This window comes from Falco punctatus, assembly GCF_963210335.1.
Source record: "Falco punctatus genome assembly, chromosome: Z".
NCBI classification, from domain to species: Eukaryota; Metazoa; Chordata; class Aves; order Falconiformes; family Falconidae; genus Falco; species Falco punctatus.
Genome location: NC_137586.1, coordinates 16593602 through 16612123, shown reverse-complemented (window position 1 = coordinate 16612123; position 18522 = coordinate 16593602). Strand labels below are relative to the sequence as shown.

The 18522-nt window shown below is 40.6% G+C and overlaps 2 protein-coding genes across 2 annotated transcripts in view; both read left to right on the top strand.

The window, feature by feature from the left end:
- Positions 1-2898: 2898 nt before the first annotated feature.
- On the top strand, positions 2899-18421 carry LOC308056583 (uncharacterized protein C5orf34 homolog; the record flags this gene model as incomplete). Its single annotated transcript, XM_080372180.1, has 12 exons — positions 2899-3093; positions 3392-3481; positions 8890-9533; positions 10119-10214; positions 11752-11875; positions 12728-12819; positions 13038-13107; positions 13968-14138; positions 15146-15234; positions 16015-16107; positions 16875-16915; positions 17752-18421. 12 exons carry the CDS (start codon positions 2899-2901, stop codon positions 17943-17945), a joined length of 1899 nt encoding a protein of 632 aa, XP_080228306.1. The 3' UTR covers positions 17946-18421.
- The window catches only part of HMGCS1 (3-hydroxy-3-methylglutaryl-CoA synthase 1), a 94911-nt gene continuing 79446 nt past the window's right edge, over positions 3058-18522 (top strand). Inside the window, exon 1 of the mRNA XM_080372178.1 lies at positions 3058-3068. The gene's annotated coding sequence lies outside the window, so the exon portion shown is untranslated. The remainder of the gene's footprint in view (positions 3069-18522) is intronic.

Below are 18522 nucleotides of genomic sequence, written 5' to 3'. Positions count from 1 at the left end.
GCGTATTTTTCATACTTCCTGCTGACTTTACAAGCAGATGTCTTGTGGAAAACATACTTACTCAAAACTTAAAATCTCAAGGAACAAGCATTCATATATGCATTAGAGTAAAATAATTGTGTCTTCAAGAGACTCCACTTTACATGTTTTAGTTTTGCATCTTTTGTAGTGTGTCTTTTTTCTGTAAAGTAGCTGTCAGGCTCTAGACGTGTACTCTGTCAGCTTGTGGAGACAGTATGTCTTACATGTAGATAAAAAATGCCAAGTCATTCCGTAGGAAAAGGCTGGGAACTGGGAATTGTTTATATGAAGCAATTCAGATGAAGGTTTGCAAAATAAGCTTTGTCCTCCACCAGAAATACTGAAAAATCATGAAGTAAGACTGTTTAGGGTAGTGGAGAAGTTCATGGTCTTGGTACATATGAAGGTTTGTAAGAGCTTTAAGCATGTACTGCAATAAGGAAAAATTAGTTTTAATTCTGGCCTACTGAGTAAGGGAGACAGGATAATCTTTGCCTTAAATACTTAACAATCTTTCCTACTTGTCTTAAATCTTCCAGGAATCTAATACAAATTAGTGATGGTGTAATGAGACCTTCTGCAAGAGAGCAGAAGAAAGCGCATTTCGCACTGTCATAATTGCCATTTGCTGCTTCTCTGCCCGCTTCTGGCTGCTGATAGTTCTATGTATGATAGAGAGGAGTCTTGAAAGGTTGAAAGATGGTTTCACCTGAATTTCAGCATTTAGAAATTCCAAGTGCACTGTGTGAAAGTGTTTCTCATCTCCAAGTTTCTGAACAGTACCTTGCAGGTAAACAACCCTTTAAAAAGATTTATTTTCTTTGTGGCATGATGGTAAGCTAGCAAAGGCACGGAAGCATGGAGAGCAAACTTTGGGGGAGAAGTGAAGCTGACGACTTAAACTTATTTAGCACTGATTCCAAAAAGAAACATAATCTGGATTCGAATTCAAGTGCATGACCAAGCTTCAGAAACAGACCACATCAGAAAAAGTATGCACAGTAATAGTCACTCATTACAAATCACTTGTGATTTAACAAAATTGTTTATTATACATTATACATAGCTAATAATAGCTATATTTTATAGCTATTTTACATATTATTATACATAATTATACATAGCTTAAAAAGCAGTTTCAAACTGGGCTGCAAGAGGTACTGCTTTGCATATGCTTTGTTTTTGAATGAGAGCTACATATTAAGAAATGAAAACATTTTCTCAGTAGTTTGCCTTTAAAAAAAAAAAAAAAAGTGGTTTTGAGTGCTGGGTTCAAAGTGTAATTATAGCTCTACACAAAGAAGCAAGACTGGTTTAGCTATCTTCCAGTATCACAAATTGCACATAGCTGCGATTATTATTTTTTTAAATAGAATAATCCATTATGGCATTAAGTGCCAATCTGGTTTGTAATAGAAATTTTAACTTCTCTGTGGGACAGTACTTCCTTGCCATGTTCAGTCTTTCCTTCCTGCTGCACAGAAATTCATTTATAGCTCAAGTTCGCAACTTTCTCTGAATGAATTATGTTCTAATGATCAAGTTTATGCCTGTGGATCCTAGCAGTTGATACTGGAACAGAAAATGACATTCCAGCCAAAAGCCTGGGAAGATCCTGCACTGTTTGTGAATTGCTGATTTGCCACCTGAGTTCAGCCTATGTGACCTACTTATATAGTTCCTACGCCAAGGGTTCCAACTGTAGCAGTGAGGTTAACAGAAAAAAAAAACCACCACCAAAAAAACCCAAACAACAGTGCAAGATTCATAGGCCAAACATACACATTCCAACTTGCTTCAGGCAGGTACTATGCAGAATAATATTAAAAAGGGTATTGCAAGTAGACCCAGATTGATGCATGGGCTTGGCTGGGTGCTGGCCTGCTTTCTGCCTTGCTGAGGAAGCGGCTGTAGGGAGCGGGGAGCTGTACTGAATGCATCTCCCGACGATGGCATGCTGACCTGAGAAACCCGTACATCCATAGGTGAAGGAGTGATTGTTGCGGCTGGATGAGACCATGGGGTGGCCTGCATAGCAAAGGATCTTGCATTACATGTAACTGCTTTAAGCAGGAATTGGTAATAAATTGACAGTTAACTGTAAACTGTCATCCACTTTAAACAGCTTTGATTAAACTGACCATATTGGGTAGGCAGTGAGGGAGACTGTACATATCTTCCAAAAAGGCAACCAGGCATAATTTTTAAATTGGCCTTTCAGAAACCAGCCTTTCAGGCTGCTCAGCTGGGGCTTCTGCGACCAGGCCTCAGTACGCCGTATCCGTTAGACCTCCTGCCCTACAGACCCTACAGACGCATGAATGTAAAGCAGCAGTCACAGAACTATCCGCCATCTGTCCCGAGGACGCGCTGCAGAGCTTCTCCCTCGTTCCGTCCCCTCAGCCCCCTCGTTCCAGCGATGCCCCTGTGGGGAGGCGGCGAGGGACGGACCCCGGGGCACGGCCGCGGCCGCGGGGGGAGAGGCTGCGGGCAGCCCCGCCCGGTTCCGGACCGCCGCACTCCTGAGGGAACGGTTACACTCAGCGGGGTTTTTTCTACAGTCTAGGTCTTGGTACGGCTTGTTTTCTTTTCTGGAGCGGCAAGACAAGACCTCGCTGCTTCCAGGGGATAAAAACTACAAAAAACCCCAAAAGCTAAAGTCCAAAGCCATGGCGCGCACGCCCACCTGCCCGTCCCAGCAAGGCTCCCTCAGCCCCGCCCCACCTGCGGTCCGTCCCCTGCGGCCGCAGGCGCTGCCGGGAAGGGTGGGGCAGAGAGCGCGGGCCTCGCCCCCCAGGCGCCTCCCCCCCCAGGCTTCCCGCCTTGCGCCGCTGCCGACGGCCGGTTCCGCGCCGTGCCGGCCGGCCCCGCGGGGACATGGAGCCGGAAAGCCTGATGGTGCTGTACGGGGACGACTCGACGGAGGTGCACTACGCGGGGGGGTCCCGCTTGCTGCTGTCTCCTTGCGGCGGCGAGTACCTCTACGAAGCGGCGCTCCCCGCCGCTGCCCACCCCCTCCAGCCGGCGGAGACCACCCGCCAGCGGGTCGCCTTCGTCGTCAGCGCCCACAGGGTACGTGGCGGGCGGGCGCTGTCACAGGCCGTTTGGGGAGGGGAGGGAGTCCCGTGTGTGCCTCTGCGGGTTCTGGGAAGCGGCCGTGAGCGGAGCCCCTGGGCTTCCGCCCGGGGGGCAACCGGGCACCGCTGGGGCTGTGCCGCACCCGCCGCCGGCCTGTCAGGGCCACCGGGACCGGGGTGGCTGCTCCTCTGTCAAACCGGGGAGGAGGCGTTCTCACCCTCAGTACAGTATAGAAGAGGATGAAATCAGCTTCACATTCTAAAGTTTGATTTTGTTCTTCCCACTTCAATAGGAACGACTTCTGCGAGCTCTAGATTTCCGGAACAAGTTTTCTCCTCGCCCATACTTACCTTCCCGTGTTATACCTCCAGAAAGAAAAAAGGTGAGAGTTACACATGTAATGCTCTTGTAAAACAAACTTCGCCAGTGGTCTGGCAGAGCGGCTTTGCTTGACCATACGTGCATGTGCCTGGGTACAGGCCTGGCAGATGGGCAGAGGTACAGCTTGGCTAATGCAGCTTTTTATGCATATCCTTCATAGCCAAACACTAAAGGGTTTGTTTGCTCCTAATAAGACTAAAACCCAGGATTTTCTACGTATGTTAGAATAAGCTGTTTTACATACTGACACATTTCTGCACCTGAAACCTTTCAGGGAAGGCTTGGTGAAGTAGGACGGTGTTTTCTGAGAGGCTGTGGGGTTCAGAATCCCATTGTTTCCCCGCTTGAAGTACCCATGTGAGCCTGTTGCAGGGGCCTGCTGGAGGGCTGAGGCAGTGTCACACTGGGAGTGACTGCTCCAGGTCAGACTGAAGGTCCATCCAGAGACCCCATTTACTATTCCTAGGAGCTTTACACCTCATGAGTGTGTGCATACTGTTGTGGGAGTCTAAAGACAACTGATAAATCAGGGGAGTTTGAAAACTTTTAGACTTAACGCTTTATTAGTAACACACTTCATGCTAATGTTTAGTTGCTGAAAACTGTCAGTCAGTATCACTGCCTACTTAACAGCAGTCAGTCCTTAACAGTCATACAGTACATTCACTGCAAGGCACGACAGCACGGTACAATGCTCTGTCATTGACACTAGTGGGTAGCCTTCCACCCTCCCCACACCAGGATCTTGCTCTTCTGGAATATGGCTGGGTTTCTAGAGAGTTTCTGACTTAGAGCTTGCACTGTGACTACCTGCTTCAGGATGTTCAGGGATAACTTTCCCAGGCCACAGCAAAGTGCCTTACCCTGTTGCTTGACTTTTTCTTTTGGCTTCGCTTACCCCTACCCTGCCCCATCTTGGTTTCTCAGCTGCTGCTTTTCTTAAAGCAAAAGCAGTCTTCTGGCTCTTGAGATTGGACTTCCTCAGTAATTTGCTATCTGTTCATTGGTCTGCGGCCTCTTATATAATATATATTATATAAAATACAGTGCCTGTATTTTCAAGGCCTTTTTACGATTTCCCACACTTCAGCATTTATCCAGCTCCATTTCACTCACCATTTTCTTATTACAAGTCAGTATTGAGCCTAACAGGCTAGCTTGGGGCCTTGTATGGTTAGCGCAAGACACAGTGTCCTGGTTTTCACTGGGATAGAGTTAATTTTCTTCTTAGTAGCTGGTGCAGTGCTGGTTTTTGGCTTTGGTGTGAGAACAATGTTGATAGCACACTGGTGTCTTTGGTTGTTGCTGGGTGGTGGTTTATACTAAGCCAAGGACTTCTCAGTTCCTCAGGCCCTGCCAGTGAGAGGGCTGGAGGGGCACAAGAAATGGGAAGGGGGCACAGCCAGGACAGCTGACCCCAAGTGGCCAAAGGGGTGTTCCATACCATGGGACGTCATGCTGGGTATATAACCTGGGGGGGGGGGTTGGCCAGGGCCAGCTGATTGTTGCTTGGGGACTGGCTGGGCATCAGTCAGCAGGTGGTGATCAGCGCTGTTGTGCATTCCTTGTTTTCTTTCCTCCCTTCCCTTTGGATTTCATTCCTCTCCCCCTCTCCTTCCTTTTCATTATAACTATTATTATTATTATTGCTCTCTTATTTTATCTCAATTATTGAACTGTTCTTATCTCAACCCTCAAGTGTTACATTCCTCTCTGATTCTCCTCCCCACCCCTCTGGGTGAGGGCTGAGTGAGCAAGTGGCTGAGTGATGCTTGGTTGCCGGCTGGGGTTAAACCCCGACAGTCCTTTTTGGTGCCCGAACAGGCAATGAAGGGTTGAGATAGCGACAGGTCCAACTAGAGCATGTTAGAAGGAAATTGGTTTTGGTATTCGTTTTGTTGCATTGATAATCATTGGCCACGGTGCTGATTCTTTTGCTCTTGAAGTTGCTGCCTATGGTCTCAGGGTTGCATTGTTTAATTTACTTACAGTATGTGTTCCCTGTTGTGCTGTTTGTTTTCCTTGGGACCTGGGCTAACGTTATCATGTGTTGTACTATGTAGTACTGGTTTATGATATGATGGACTTGCTGGTTGTAAAACTAACTTGGTGTGTGTACTCAAGTGTTGTAGTTGCTCCTAGGCATTGGGTGGCATAAGTGAGCAGAACTGCTCCACACTACATCTGCTTTACACCACTTGCTGTCCTAGCGGAGAATCCTACGACCAGGATGAGAGGGACCCTGCCTCCAGCCAGGTGGACATCAGGGATAACTGGGCTTACTGGACTGTGTGGATCCGATGGCCTGGCACATCAGACCCACAGGAATGTAAAGCTCTAGTAGATACTGGTGCACAGTGAACTCTAATGCCATCAAACTTTGAAGGGGCAGAACCCATCAGTGTTTCTGGAGTGACAGGGAGATCTCAACAGCTCAGCTGTGTTGGAGGCTGAAATAAGCCTGACTGGCAACGAGTGGCAAGAACATCCCCTTGTGACTGGCCCAGAGGCTCTGCGTATCCCTGGCATAGACTGGTTTAGCAGAGGGTATTTCAAGGAGCCGAAAGGGTATTGGTGGGCTTTTGGTACAGCTGCCTTGGAAAGGGAGGAATGTAAGCAGCGTCCGCTTTGCCCGGCCTTTCACAAGGCCCGTCTGTGGTGGGGTTACTGAAGGTTGAAGAACAGCAGGTGCCGATCGCTGCTACGACGGCGCACCGGTGGCAATACCGCACCAGCCGAGACTCCCTGATTCCCATCCATAAGCTGATTTGCCAGCTGGTGAGCCATGGAGCGGTCAGCAGGACCCGTTCACCCTTTAATAGCCCATATGGCCAGTGCGAAAGCCTAATGGGGAGTGGAGACCAGCAGTGGACTATTGTGGCCTGAATGAAGTCACACTGCTGTTGAGTGCTGCTGTGCCAGACATGCTAGAACTTCAGTATGAACTGGAATCAAGGGCAGCCAAGTGGTATGCAGTCTGTTACTAGCAGTGACAATACTTTTACTGGGCCCACTGGGTACCAAAATGCTTCTACAGTGCTGTATTACTTTGCCTATGATTGAATTCAAAATAACCTGGCACTACAGTTTGCTTAGGGTCTGCTTTGGTCAGACTAACAACAGATCATCATCCAGATGTGGATGATGTCTCTAAACAGGTTGACAAGGGGGATCTTGTTAGTGGTGTGGCCTGCTCAAAAGTGCAAATAGCATTCAAAACGCAGGTTAACCATGAATATATTCAGTGCTATAGTTGTATCTCCTGTTTGTTCTTGTTCCTTTCCTAGAATTTTCAAACATTTGATACACTATTTAAACTGCTGCTGAACATAGAGTATATTTGCATGGGTCTGTCAACATAACACCAAGATCTTATTCCTGGCTGGTGGTCAGCTCCAAGCCCATCCTTTTATATGTAGAGTTAAGATTGCTTTTCCCCGTTTATATCCCATTAAATTTCTCTGCAGCCTTATTGTCTAGTCACTTGATTATTTTTTTTAGGTACCCTTTGCAATTTTATATGGTAAATTTTCATCTTTAGTGCCCTATATACCTTCAGCAGACTTTCCCACGTTACTAATACACTAGCTCTGTCACGTTTCATTTTTATTGGACTCCAGGCTTTTCCAGTGCTGGGCCAAAGTATGATCAGGGCTGAAACATACCTGATTAAGCTCAGTCAAATGAGACAAAGCTGATTAAATTGAGATAAAACAAAATTATGAGGAGTGTGGATATTTGTTTGCTGAGGTTTTTAACATCTTATTTGGGAGCATTTGCATTTCTCTGTTTATTTGGAATCTGGTGCTTTAATTGGAGCCTTCAACTGGAAGCAGACTAAGAATATCTTCTGTGTGGAGATCAAGTATAATGACAATACCTCATTATAGGGGAGAACTTTTGCATCTTGCTAGAAAGGCATTCTATCTTAACAGAATGTTTCTAATTTCAGAAGGTGATTAGTTTATTTTTTAAACTATATCTTGTCTGTGGGAAAAACTTTAATCTGGGGTTTGAGGTAGATGCAGTGCTTGTTTGGAGTAACTGGTTGAGAATCACGTGCTTCATTTTTGAAGTAGTAGTAACACAAGGGCCTACGCCATGAAAAAGATTTTTGTTTGTTTTGAACGAAAGTGCTAATTGAAGCAGCGATCTGTACTTGAATATCACAGCAGTGCAATGAGGGTATTCTTTTGAGACTTTCCAAATGTTGTATTGAAAAGTCTAAAATCTTTATTATATGTTAAATTCTTCTTCAGAAATAATGTTTTATCTATATCCTAGCAATAGCTGTGTAACTTAATCTGTGGCGCTGCAGGATTAAGTAAGATTACCCACCTAGATGCAAAAAATTTTCAATAAATTTCCATTGTGGTAATGTTATGGAAGGGTTAAGGTTTAAAGAATGTAGAAGTAGTCATGCATCCTAGGTTTGAACAGTTAGTGTTACACTTGTAAGCAATAAATTCGGGTTCTAACAAAGAAGTAGCCCTGGAGGATGAAGGAAAACTGGCCCAAGGCCCGCAATTCCAGTCCAAGAAAGAGGCCAAAATGACCTGGTTTAAGACTATACATGAGGACTGCAAAGGAGAACTCTGGCCAGCTGAATAGAGGAGTGGGCAGATTTGCAGACCCTCAAGACCAGTGAAGACCCCTGCTCTGGACAAGTGAGGGGAAGTGTGAATATTATAATTAGCTTTGGGTAATCTCATGAATATTTGTGTCTTTTCCAGGAAGGTTGTTGAACACGTATACACGTATGGCATAAAAAGAGGTACCTGAGAGAAGCAAGCCATGCACATTAGGTGGAGCAATCCCCCGTGCATCCAGCACTGCAGTAAAGAACACCTGTATCTTAATGCTACATGGGTGTTAAGGAGTTTTCTTATTCTTGATTTTGGTGACAATAAGAACACATAAATATATGTTCACATATCATTTTACAGGCTTATTTTATTTTTATAAATAAAGGGAAGGCTTCAGAGCACATGGGAGTTTAATGTACACAAATTTAATGTGGGCTTTCCATGAAGTCTACTGATAACTGATCTGATCAAGATGATTTAGGCTTTCTCCTAAGTGTTTTTTAAGAAGCAGTTGGAAACAGAAATATCTACTGTCTGTGGGGAGTTGTGCCTGGGTAATTGGCTGTCTAGTTTATGAATGCATATTAAATTAAAGCATTATTGCTAGATGGAAGTCTGTTAGAACAGGAGGAAGCAGATACGAAGGTTAGATATTTTGCTTCCTCTTGACTTCCTGTATGCAGATAAATACAGAGTAAAGTTTCTTGTGTACATCACCTTGGAGAAGGACTGAATTAATTTAAATGTAAAACCTTCATTGTAATTTCTGGGAAGCAGGTCATTTTTATCTTGCTGCACATTCCAATCCTTTTTCTTTTATTAGATTCTTTTCAGTGATATCTTAGAAGTCAGATGGCCTGACCCTGCTACAGCCAATCTGTCAACATGTGTAGACAATGGCAGTGTGAAGATCTCGTCAGTAGATGGTTATGCTCACCTTTACCTGCCAGAACTGCAGCAAGAATTTACAGTGGAGTTCTTATGCAAAGTCAGCCAGTCATCTGCAGCATCCTTACACTCCTTTCAGAAGAACAGCAACTATCAAACTGGAGATCAGTATGGAAAATCAAGGAAAAATCCTGTTGCAGAAATGTCATCGCAACAAACACAAACAGAGAGTAAGAATGAACATGGTGGTTCTGAAGGTAAATACAGAGAACCAACCAAACCAAAGGATCAAAAAGACAGAGATGGAGTCCCTTTGTCCAACACAAATTGCTCTTCTGAATACACATGGGTTACACAGCATTGGTCTGTTTCCTCGTACCCGGAAGAATGGAAGTACCCTTTGTCATTGGCGCTCCTGTGCTATAACTTAAATACTGTTAAGAATGTAGTGAAGACATGTGAGAAAAACAACCATACATCTATAGAAGGTGATGTTTTAATAGACCCTGAAACACATGGAACAGTTGCTTGTTTGCCTACTGCTTTGCCACTTAGCTGCAAAGCCCCACACCTACACAGGTAATATATACACTATTTACTTTGTAGTTGTTAACATATGTTTTACAAGTCTGCAGTTTGGAAATTCAGCCTTTAGCAAAATAACTGAATTCTAGCTATAAAAAAAAAACAAAAAACACTATCAATTTTTTTTTAAGAACTTTGTGAAACACGAAATTTGTCAAACCAACATTCTGGATCCTACTGTAGTGTATATATAGTAATTAATCCAGAGAAAAATAAATGTTATTTTCTGACATGCTGTATAAATATGTAAATGAAAAAAAGAATACTGGAAAAAGAACATAGATTTTGGGTTGGTTTGGCTTTTTGTCATTTTTGACAAGATAATACTTCTGAATTGGGCCAGTGGCATACGTTCTTGGTCAGCACCACTAAAAATAATCAAACCTTTGCAGGTTTGAGAAAACTAATTTGGTAACTAATGGGAGTAACTCAGGGATCAGAGGACTCTAAAAATATGTGGCCTCTTTTCCTTTGGATAGGTGTGCACGCATCTGTTCTTGGTCCAGAAATGATTACCAGCACTCAACCCCCAGCCCCCACAACCTTTGGACTTACTGAAGCTTTTATTGTATTTTACAGGTGGACTTTCTGTGATTTCTTTCGGAATGAAGGTACTGAAGAGTATTCATGCCCTCAGCTAATTCAAATTGTATGGTGCCAGGGTGTTTTGTACAGGTAAGTTGGAGATCATGCGTTTCATCTTCAGAAGACTCTGTTTGTATAGGAATTAAGCTTTAGGATGAATTGTCTTACTTTGTCCCTTTCTCACTCTTGAGAAATTGTACACAATCATCAGGTAAGAGTTAGACTGCAGTTTGTTCACTGGACTTCTGATTTTCTAGTGCAGTATATTTCAGGTCTGAAAGTGGATATGTCTGAAACAATCTGAAATCACGTTTAAGGCTTTTAAAGAAGTGATCTGATTATCTGATTTCTTAAATGGTTACTGGACAGCTGGAACTCCTGCAGACTTCACTGACAGTTATGGTGCTTTGTTTCTTTGCAAATTACATTGATCCTTTTGATGATGAAGATTTCATGCTTTAGAAATGTTTGTCTTGGTGACCTACATAATTCACATGTTGCAGGCAGCTAAACTGTGGGTTTTCCTGGCGAATCACCTTGTCCATATGATTTAAAAAACCCCACTTTTTTAAAAAACTGCCCTTTCAATTCTGTTATACAGACTTTGAAAATGCTACAGTTGCTATCAGCATCTAAAAGTCTTTCATAAAAGCATAATCTCTTTTTAAAGCTTTACTCTTTCTGCCCAGTGTTGTTAATTTTTCTCAGTGTAATTCCTAAATTTTCCTCTCATGTGAACAAAATGTTTAGCAGCTATTTCAGTACTATACCTCATTTCTTTGAGAGTATGGTGAGCAGCCATACTTAGTCTTGTTAGTCTCATTTCCAAAGTCCAGGCATGTAACCACAGAATTACAGAATTGTGTCATTAAATGTGTTTTAGGTTCCAAGATACCATATGATCACAAGTAAAAGATACTGATCTTAGTGAAATACACGCAACTGCAGTAGAGACAAAACCTTCAGGCTGTTCAGGAATCGTTCAGTCTGTCAGTTCTCTGTATACACTAGGTACAGCTCATCCACTAAGCAGATTGGATTTTTCTTTTTAGAGTGATTATATTTTGTGGTCAGTGGAAAGAGCAGTTCTTGTGAGATGTTTACCTAACACAAAAAAGCTTTTCTGAGCTTGTTTAACTCCCGCTCCTTGTTGCGGCACTCTCCAAACTAGCTGGCTGCAACAAGGTCTTTTACCATCACATACCAGCATAGTCTTCATGCCAGTCCCTCTGCTGCCTTCTCCTTGTCCGTCCTCCCCCAGGGCGTGTGTTCTCTCTTCTCTCTGCTTCTTCCTTGGCTGCCCAGCCCCTTAACAGAACCAGCCACAGCTGCACCTTGTCTACATCAGCCAGCCCACAGTTTTATATTATCAATGGTAATTAACCCAGCTTCATTCCTCTACAGCTCCTCATGCATACATGCAAAGAGCCTGGTAATACTAATCCTAATCCTCTCTGTTAAAAGATATTGTACACTCTGCTGTTTGTGAAGCAGTAAAAAGTTTTTTATGTGAGTTCTGTTGAAGATGTGTTTCCGCTTAGTGCTTCCTTCAGGTGTGCTAACCTGCTACACATCTTAGTGACACAGCATTTTTAATACTTGTTAAAAATCTTGTTATTTCTCTTAGATTTATCCATGGTAGGAAAAACATCACAGAAATTTACCCTGGTGATGACTCAGTTTTCAGGTCAGAGGGAGCATTTTTGGGAAACTATTTCACACGTTATGCAATCCAGAAAGGAACAAAAAAGGTATAAACTATTTTAAAATATGTTCTGTATTCCGTCAAGTTAGCAGTTTTCTTAGCTTTAAGACAATTTGGCTGTGCAGTCTGTAGTGAAGTCCCTACATTGGTAATTACTGTAACGACTGAATCCAGCAATCAAATCATACAAAAAATGAGATTATTCCTGCTGTCTCGGAATAGATTTCTGTAAATTGTAGACACAGTAAGAGAAATTTTACTCATGTAACATTTGTTTCTCAAGCTCAACTGTACTGCAGTAAGATTCTACAATAACATTTCTCACTAACTTGAAGATAAGTTTAATTATTTTTAATTAATCTAAGTTTAATTATTTTAACTAATATATTGATTAGAGTTTAACCTTTATGTACTTAGAAGTATTTACTTTGTCACTATATGGAGACTTTGCCACAGACCAGCTGTTCAGTGCTGGAGAAATGGTTTTGCCTCTCTCTGTCTATTAAGTTTCCCCGGAGTAGAGGTCCTGTCAAGTGATTATGCAGTGCTTTGTATTTTTATAGCAGAATTAAGGGTCAACTTTGTACCCTTCAAACCTAGCCTTAAACTTGTGGTCAAATGTAGTTACTCGGCAATGAACTACAGTCTGCTCTCTGATAAGAGAACTTTTTGGTCCATACAAAGCGCATGGAAGCTGTTTCTTCTCACACAAGTAGGCTTAAAGAATACAACTGCATTTTTTGACTTTTCAAGAAGATACTTGTCTGTGTTGTGGGACAAATTTAGATGTGATTATAGTTGCTTTCTGGGAGGTCAGAAATCTAGTATCTTGCAAGCTCTTAATACTGTTTTCATGCTACAGTAACTAACTCACTCATCTCTCTGCTCTTTACTGCAGAAAGAAGAAAAGATGTATTCAATAAACAGCCTACCTCCTGATGTACCTGGAAATCTGTACTCTATATCCTCTATTATTACTCAAGCAATCAAGTAACTTTACTGTTTTTTCTTTTGTTACATTAATTCCTCTGACTATGAAAGGACAGTAGTTAAAATTACACATAATACTTACGATGACATTAAGTGTAAAAATCAATTTGTATTAGCACTGAGGATGCGTATAAACTTACAGAACAAAGGTTGCAACTGTTTAGAAGACATAGTGAGTGTGAAATACTTAGTATTTTGTTTGGTTTTTTTCTCCTCAGAATACTTCAGTACTGCTACAAGACTAAACTATCATTAACTCATAATTATTATCTCTGCTGCTGGAAAATGGTATGTAGCTGAAGATTTATAAATCTTTCAGTGTTATGATTATACAGGCTATAGGGAATAGGACCTAATCTCTAGAGGGAAGAATGGTGCATGTATCCTCAAAGACCAGAAGGTAGACATTTGGGAACCAAAAGCATGCAGTGTAAAGGTGTATTTGTGAAGGCAACTGCATGATAGAGAGCTGGCTGTGGTCTGGGAAAACAAGAGAATTGAAAATTTGGGATACAAACAGTTGTAGAGATGTCATGGTTTAACCCCAGCCAGCAACTAAGTACCATGCAGCTGCTTGCTTGCTCCCCACCCCCCCAACAGGATGGGAAAGAGAATTGGGGAAAAAGGTAAAACTTGTGAATAGAGAGAAGAACAATTTAATAATTGAAATGAAATAAAATAATAGTAATAACAGTAGTAATGGAGAGAAAGGAATAAAATCCAAAAGGAAAAAAAAAGCCAAAAAACCCCACACTATACAGTTGCTCACCACCTGCTGACCAGTGCCCAGCTAGTCCCCAGGCCGCAAGCTGCAAGCCCTGGGCAACACCTCAGTTTATATACCAAGCATGATGTCCTATGGTATGGTATATCCCTTTGGCTAGTTCAGGTCAGCTGTCCCGGCTGTGTCCCCTCCCACTTTCTTGTGCCCCTTCTTGCTGGCAGGGCCTGAGAAACTGAGAAGGCTTGACTTGGTATAAATATTATTTAGCAATAACTAAAAACATCTGTATGTTACCAATATTATTATCACACTAATGCCAAAACACAGCACTGTACCAGCTACTGGTAAAAGGATTAACTGTATCCCAGCCAAAACCTGGTAAGTGACTTTTCCTCAGGTTTTTAATGTATTTGTTTGATTCTAGGTACCTGAGACCGATGGAAGAGAAATGTTGCCGGTTTTGCTGTATGAAAAGGTTATTCCCAGCATAGGAATACTTGTGGTGTACTCAGATCATAAAGTCCATGCTGCTTTTTGGGATGGGGTGACCTTGAATATGGTCTGGGATTTCAGCTCTTCCTGTAGTAGGATCCAGGTAACTCATGACTTTGAGGAATTACTATTCTTAAAAGTCCTCGTGAAGAAGTGTTACTAAGAAACTAACAAGGAAATGAAACAAAAGTTTTGATGCCTGTAAAATAGAAACTGAAATCTGAGAGATTACAAACTCAAAACAGTCGGCTGCTGTTGCTTACTCTTGAGCTACTACAGTAGCCTAAATGAAAGTAGGAACTATCCACAAGCATCACCAGTAATTTACTGCAAACATTCTAACCAGAAATGAAGAGAAAAATATTTTAATGCATAACTGATGCCTAAAGAGGCAAATAAAACTTTATCCTTTCAAGAAGTCACTCACATTGATCAAAGGGAGTCTTTGTTATTGCAAATTACCTATAATTGAGTAGATGCATAGCAAAAAATCACTGAGAAAAGTAAGCTTGTGTATATGGTATTCTGTATGCATTTGTAAATCTACTTAATACAGGACTAAAAAGATAATGTTGATTTTTGCAAAATGGCACTACAGAGAAAATTATGTGAGTGTGGGACTCAAGGTTGTGGACTGCTGAGACTTTTGGCTTCTGTGTCTTTGCTCATTACCCTAAGGTGACGAGACACAAAAAAGATGTTAAGAGTCTGAAAACATCTCTATTACAAGCAATATAAATATGATAGTTAGTGTCAAAAGATACAGTGTAACTTCCTGATGTGAGCTAGCTAAAGTCTGTATATTCTGTTATTATAGAAGGAGGAAGAACTGAGAATTCTACAGGTTTGGAAATATTTCTATCCACTTTTAGAAATAATTTGTTCTTTAATAGTACAAAACAAGTGTTGGGGCCATGCTAGGTGTCCTTATTTTTTCCCCCTGCATTTGTCATAGCAGACTATATCAAATTCTGTCCTTAGCAAAACACAGACTTCAAGTGTTCAAAGTGGCATATTCGTAGATAATTAATTCTTAAATTGGTATGTTATACTTGCATTTTTTTTCTTCAGACTGCAGCAGAAAATGAATACTTTTTTTTTTCTTCTAAGGTAAACGAAGATGTAGGCTGGTGTAAGTTAACTACTCCTGAAGGGGTACAGCAGCTAATACAAATAAGTCATCCTGGAATCTATGAAAGGTATAATCAATTTAAACAATTTAAAGTAAAACATGAAAGAACTATGTACAAATCCTTTTATATGAAGAAATGGTATTTACCGCTGGGGGCAGTGGTGTTGTGGGGGTAGCCAAACACGTAATGGTAAAAGCTTCATCGTACATCTGGCAGAGATTCAGGACCTGTATGACTCAGTACCACTGCATGCTGTCATTCCATTATAATTGTTACAGTAATGTCTTTTTAGAAAAATAACTAGAGCTGCAACTTGGCACTTATACTGGTGGATAAAGAAAAAAAAAATCTTTGTCCTATGTAGAGCTGATACATAGAACTGGATAGAACTTCATCCAATTTTTGCTTTGTTACAGTTACTGACCTCTGCCTCAGGTTATTTTCTCTAATCTGCTTGCTCTAGTTACAGCCTCGTTATGGGAATCACCAGAAGCTTACTGTGCTGTATTTTAGCAAGCAGATAATTCAAAACCAAAAATAAACACTTGTACACTGTGCATTACAAATCATAAAGTTGTGTTATAACTTTCTATAACTGCACAGATTTAAATATGAAGGAGATCCTAGACAAAAAGTGGAATCAAAAATGGCAAGGAAACTTCTCTAAGATTCTAAGAATATATATATATATAATGTATATATAAATAAAAAACACTGTATTTTTAATGATGGCTTTTTCTTTCAGATCCATTGTATGGATCTATTGCTTTAATGTTCAGGTTTTTGCTTGAATTAGAGTGCATTTCTCGCATAAATATCTTTTTGTGACTTTTCATGTTGATATAGGTACATCAGAACAGCAATAGAATGGTGCAGAAGTCTGAATGAAAGGAATGGGATTCCTGAATATACTGCACACTCTGTAACTGAAGAAAATTGGTATTCATCTTTATCCTAAATAATTGACTACAAATAATGTTGAAAATAGAACTCAAAAAGACTATAAACTGTGAATTTTATCAACTGCATTTCCTAAGGGTCAAAAATGAAAATAGTAAGTCCATTTATTTTGTGTAGTTTCATATTTTTCTTTCAGTGTTTTAAACATTTGGTAAGTTGAGTGTTGAGTTCTATTTAAAGCATGTTTCATTGTGCTTCTGCCTGCCTTACTTAAAAATGAGAATTATGGTAACATTAATCCTCCTTTGGCAATGTCACGGAGATGGTATCTTGCAAGGTGAAAAAGAGAAACTAGACTAAGAAATGCGTCTTTTAACAGAACAATAAATGACACTTGTATCTCTTGCTAAGATATTTGTCCTTTTCAGTACATGCTACTAACATCATATATATATATTCTGGTTTTTTAAAATGTGTAAACTGAAATCAATTGCATTTTAACTTGTTACTCAAATTATAGCAGATTCAGTGGCTGATGAAATGAAAACTGTATTTATACATACAGACAGGCATAAAGCAAAGAGACTATTCCTAAAGCAGAGCCCAGATTTTTGGCAACAAAAATGATTGACAAATGGCAGCCATTGGCTAGTAGTATGAAAGGCAAAAATAAAGCATTTTTTCATTTGCATTTTGCTTGTCTAATTTTGAGTATTGCTGGAAACAGGAAAACTAAAATCTGAAGTAGAAAATACATTTAAGAACTTTTTATGATACTAATTCATAATCTTTATTTCCTTGGACAGGTCTGCTGATGCTGAGCTTGAAAAAATACAGAGATTTACCTGTATCCTTTTGAAAGCTGTGAAGCTTTTTCACTTTTATGTTCTGTTGTTCATCTGTATATTTAAATCTGTATTTTAGATCATCAGAGGCTTTCAGTCCTGTTCTCACCTCCTTTTACTGTTGTACCCACTTCTTAAAATCACCTTTTAAAGCCCTTTTATGTTTTCTTATTTATAGTTTTTATCATTTATCTTGTCCAAACTCTGCATCACAGCACCAGAAACAAAAACAGGGACCAGAGTACAAAGCTAAAATAAAAACGAAAAAAAAGGTAGCTCTTTAATGGGTATTGCATTAGTTTTGCTAACACTCATCTGCTGATCTGTTCTTGAAAGAGGGATGATGCAGCTGCCTTTGGGCCTGTTGTTGCAGTACAATACCTTTCTGTTTATCAGCTGCATCAGTATTGTTCCTTGGTGTTCAGCCAGCTCAAAAAAGTGTGCTGGGCCACATGTGCTTAAATCCACTTTGTAACTGTCTTTAAGCCGGTGTTCAATTTTATTCGTATGAAAAGTGCATGCTGTTAAATTGTGCAGCATGACATCATTGTAACCCTTTTTAAAGTAATTTTTGGATAAATTGAAATCTTAGTTAAAGACTTAGTTTAACTTTTTTAAAAATTTATTTTAAAAATAAAAAAATAACTTTTTTTAGTTAGTTACCTATTAATGTTGTAGACATTTTAAATAATACACACTTTCTTTTTTAGCTTTATGTAATTACCATGTTATGAAATGTGAGACTTTGTAATGCAGAATGATGACTAGAAGTATGAGGAAGTAATTTTTGGATTAGGAGGAAGAGTTTGGTATTTTTTTCTTAACAAAATAACACTAGTTTTATTGGATAATAGCAATGTTCTGGGAAGGACATCTGCTGCAAAACCCAATCCATCTGGTATTACTGTCAGAAAAACAGAAAATGGGAGTAAGCCACAAGAAATAAGAGAAGGGTGTGTCTTGGAGGCTTTGGAAAAAACTTCTAAAGTAATTCAGGATATCGAATCTCTGCTTGCAGCTGCTGGGAAGTGAAGCCTCATACTGAAGACCTGTGCTCCGTATCTTTGTAGGAGCTGTGCCAGCTGCATCTGAGGAGGCTTTGAGGTGCAATAGGAATGAAAGCTGCAGGCAGAGTCACCAAGTTGCCAGTATACCACAGCAAACCTGCAAAGTCCTATCAGTTGCCATTGTCATACCACAGCTGTGTGTTGTAGCTAGCCAGAAAGAACAGGTGAGGTAGGAAGAGCACAGCTGTATAAACACATCAGGGCTGGCCTAACAGTGCTGCTTTTAATATATGAATGGTCTGTTTTAATAGTTTCAATTTTATAGATTTTGCAAGCAACTTAATTGCTGAAGTGACTAGGGTAAGGATAAGCAGTTATAACTGTAAAAATGTGCTTTTGTTCAGAAGCTTACATGAAGTAGGCCAATATTGGATAAAAAGTTTCCTAGACGCTTTCTACTCTACTGTTTTGTGGTAAATAAATACTTAGAAGTATCTTCAGCCCTTTCTCGTGTGTGGTCTGGCAATCGGAGGTGCACCGTATCTTTAGCTATAAAATACCAGCCTTATGTCGTCGGTTTCTGTGTCCGAGCTTTATCTAAC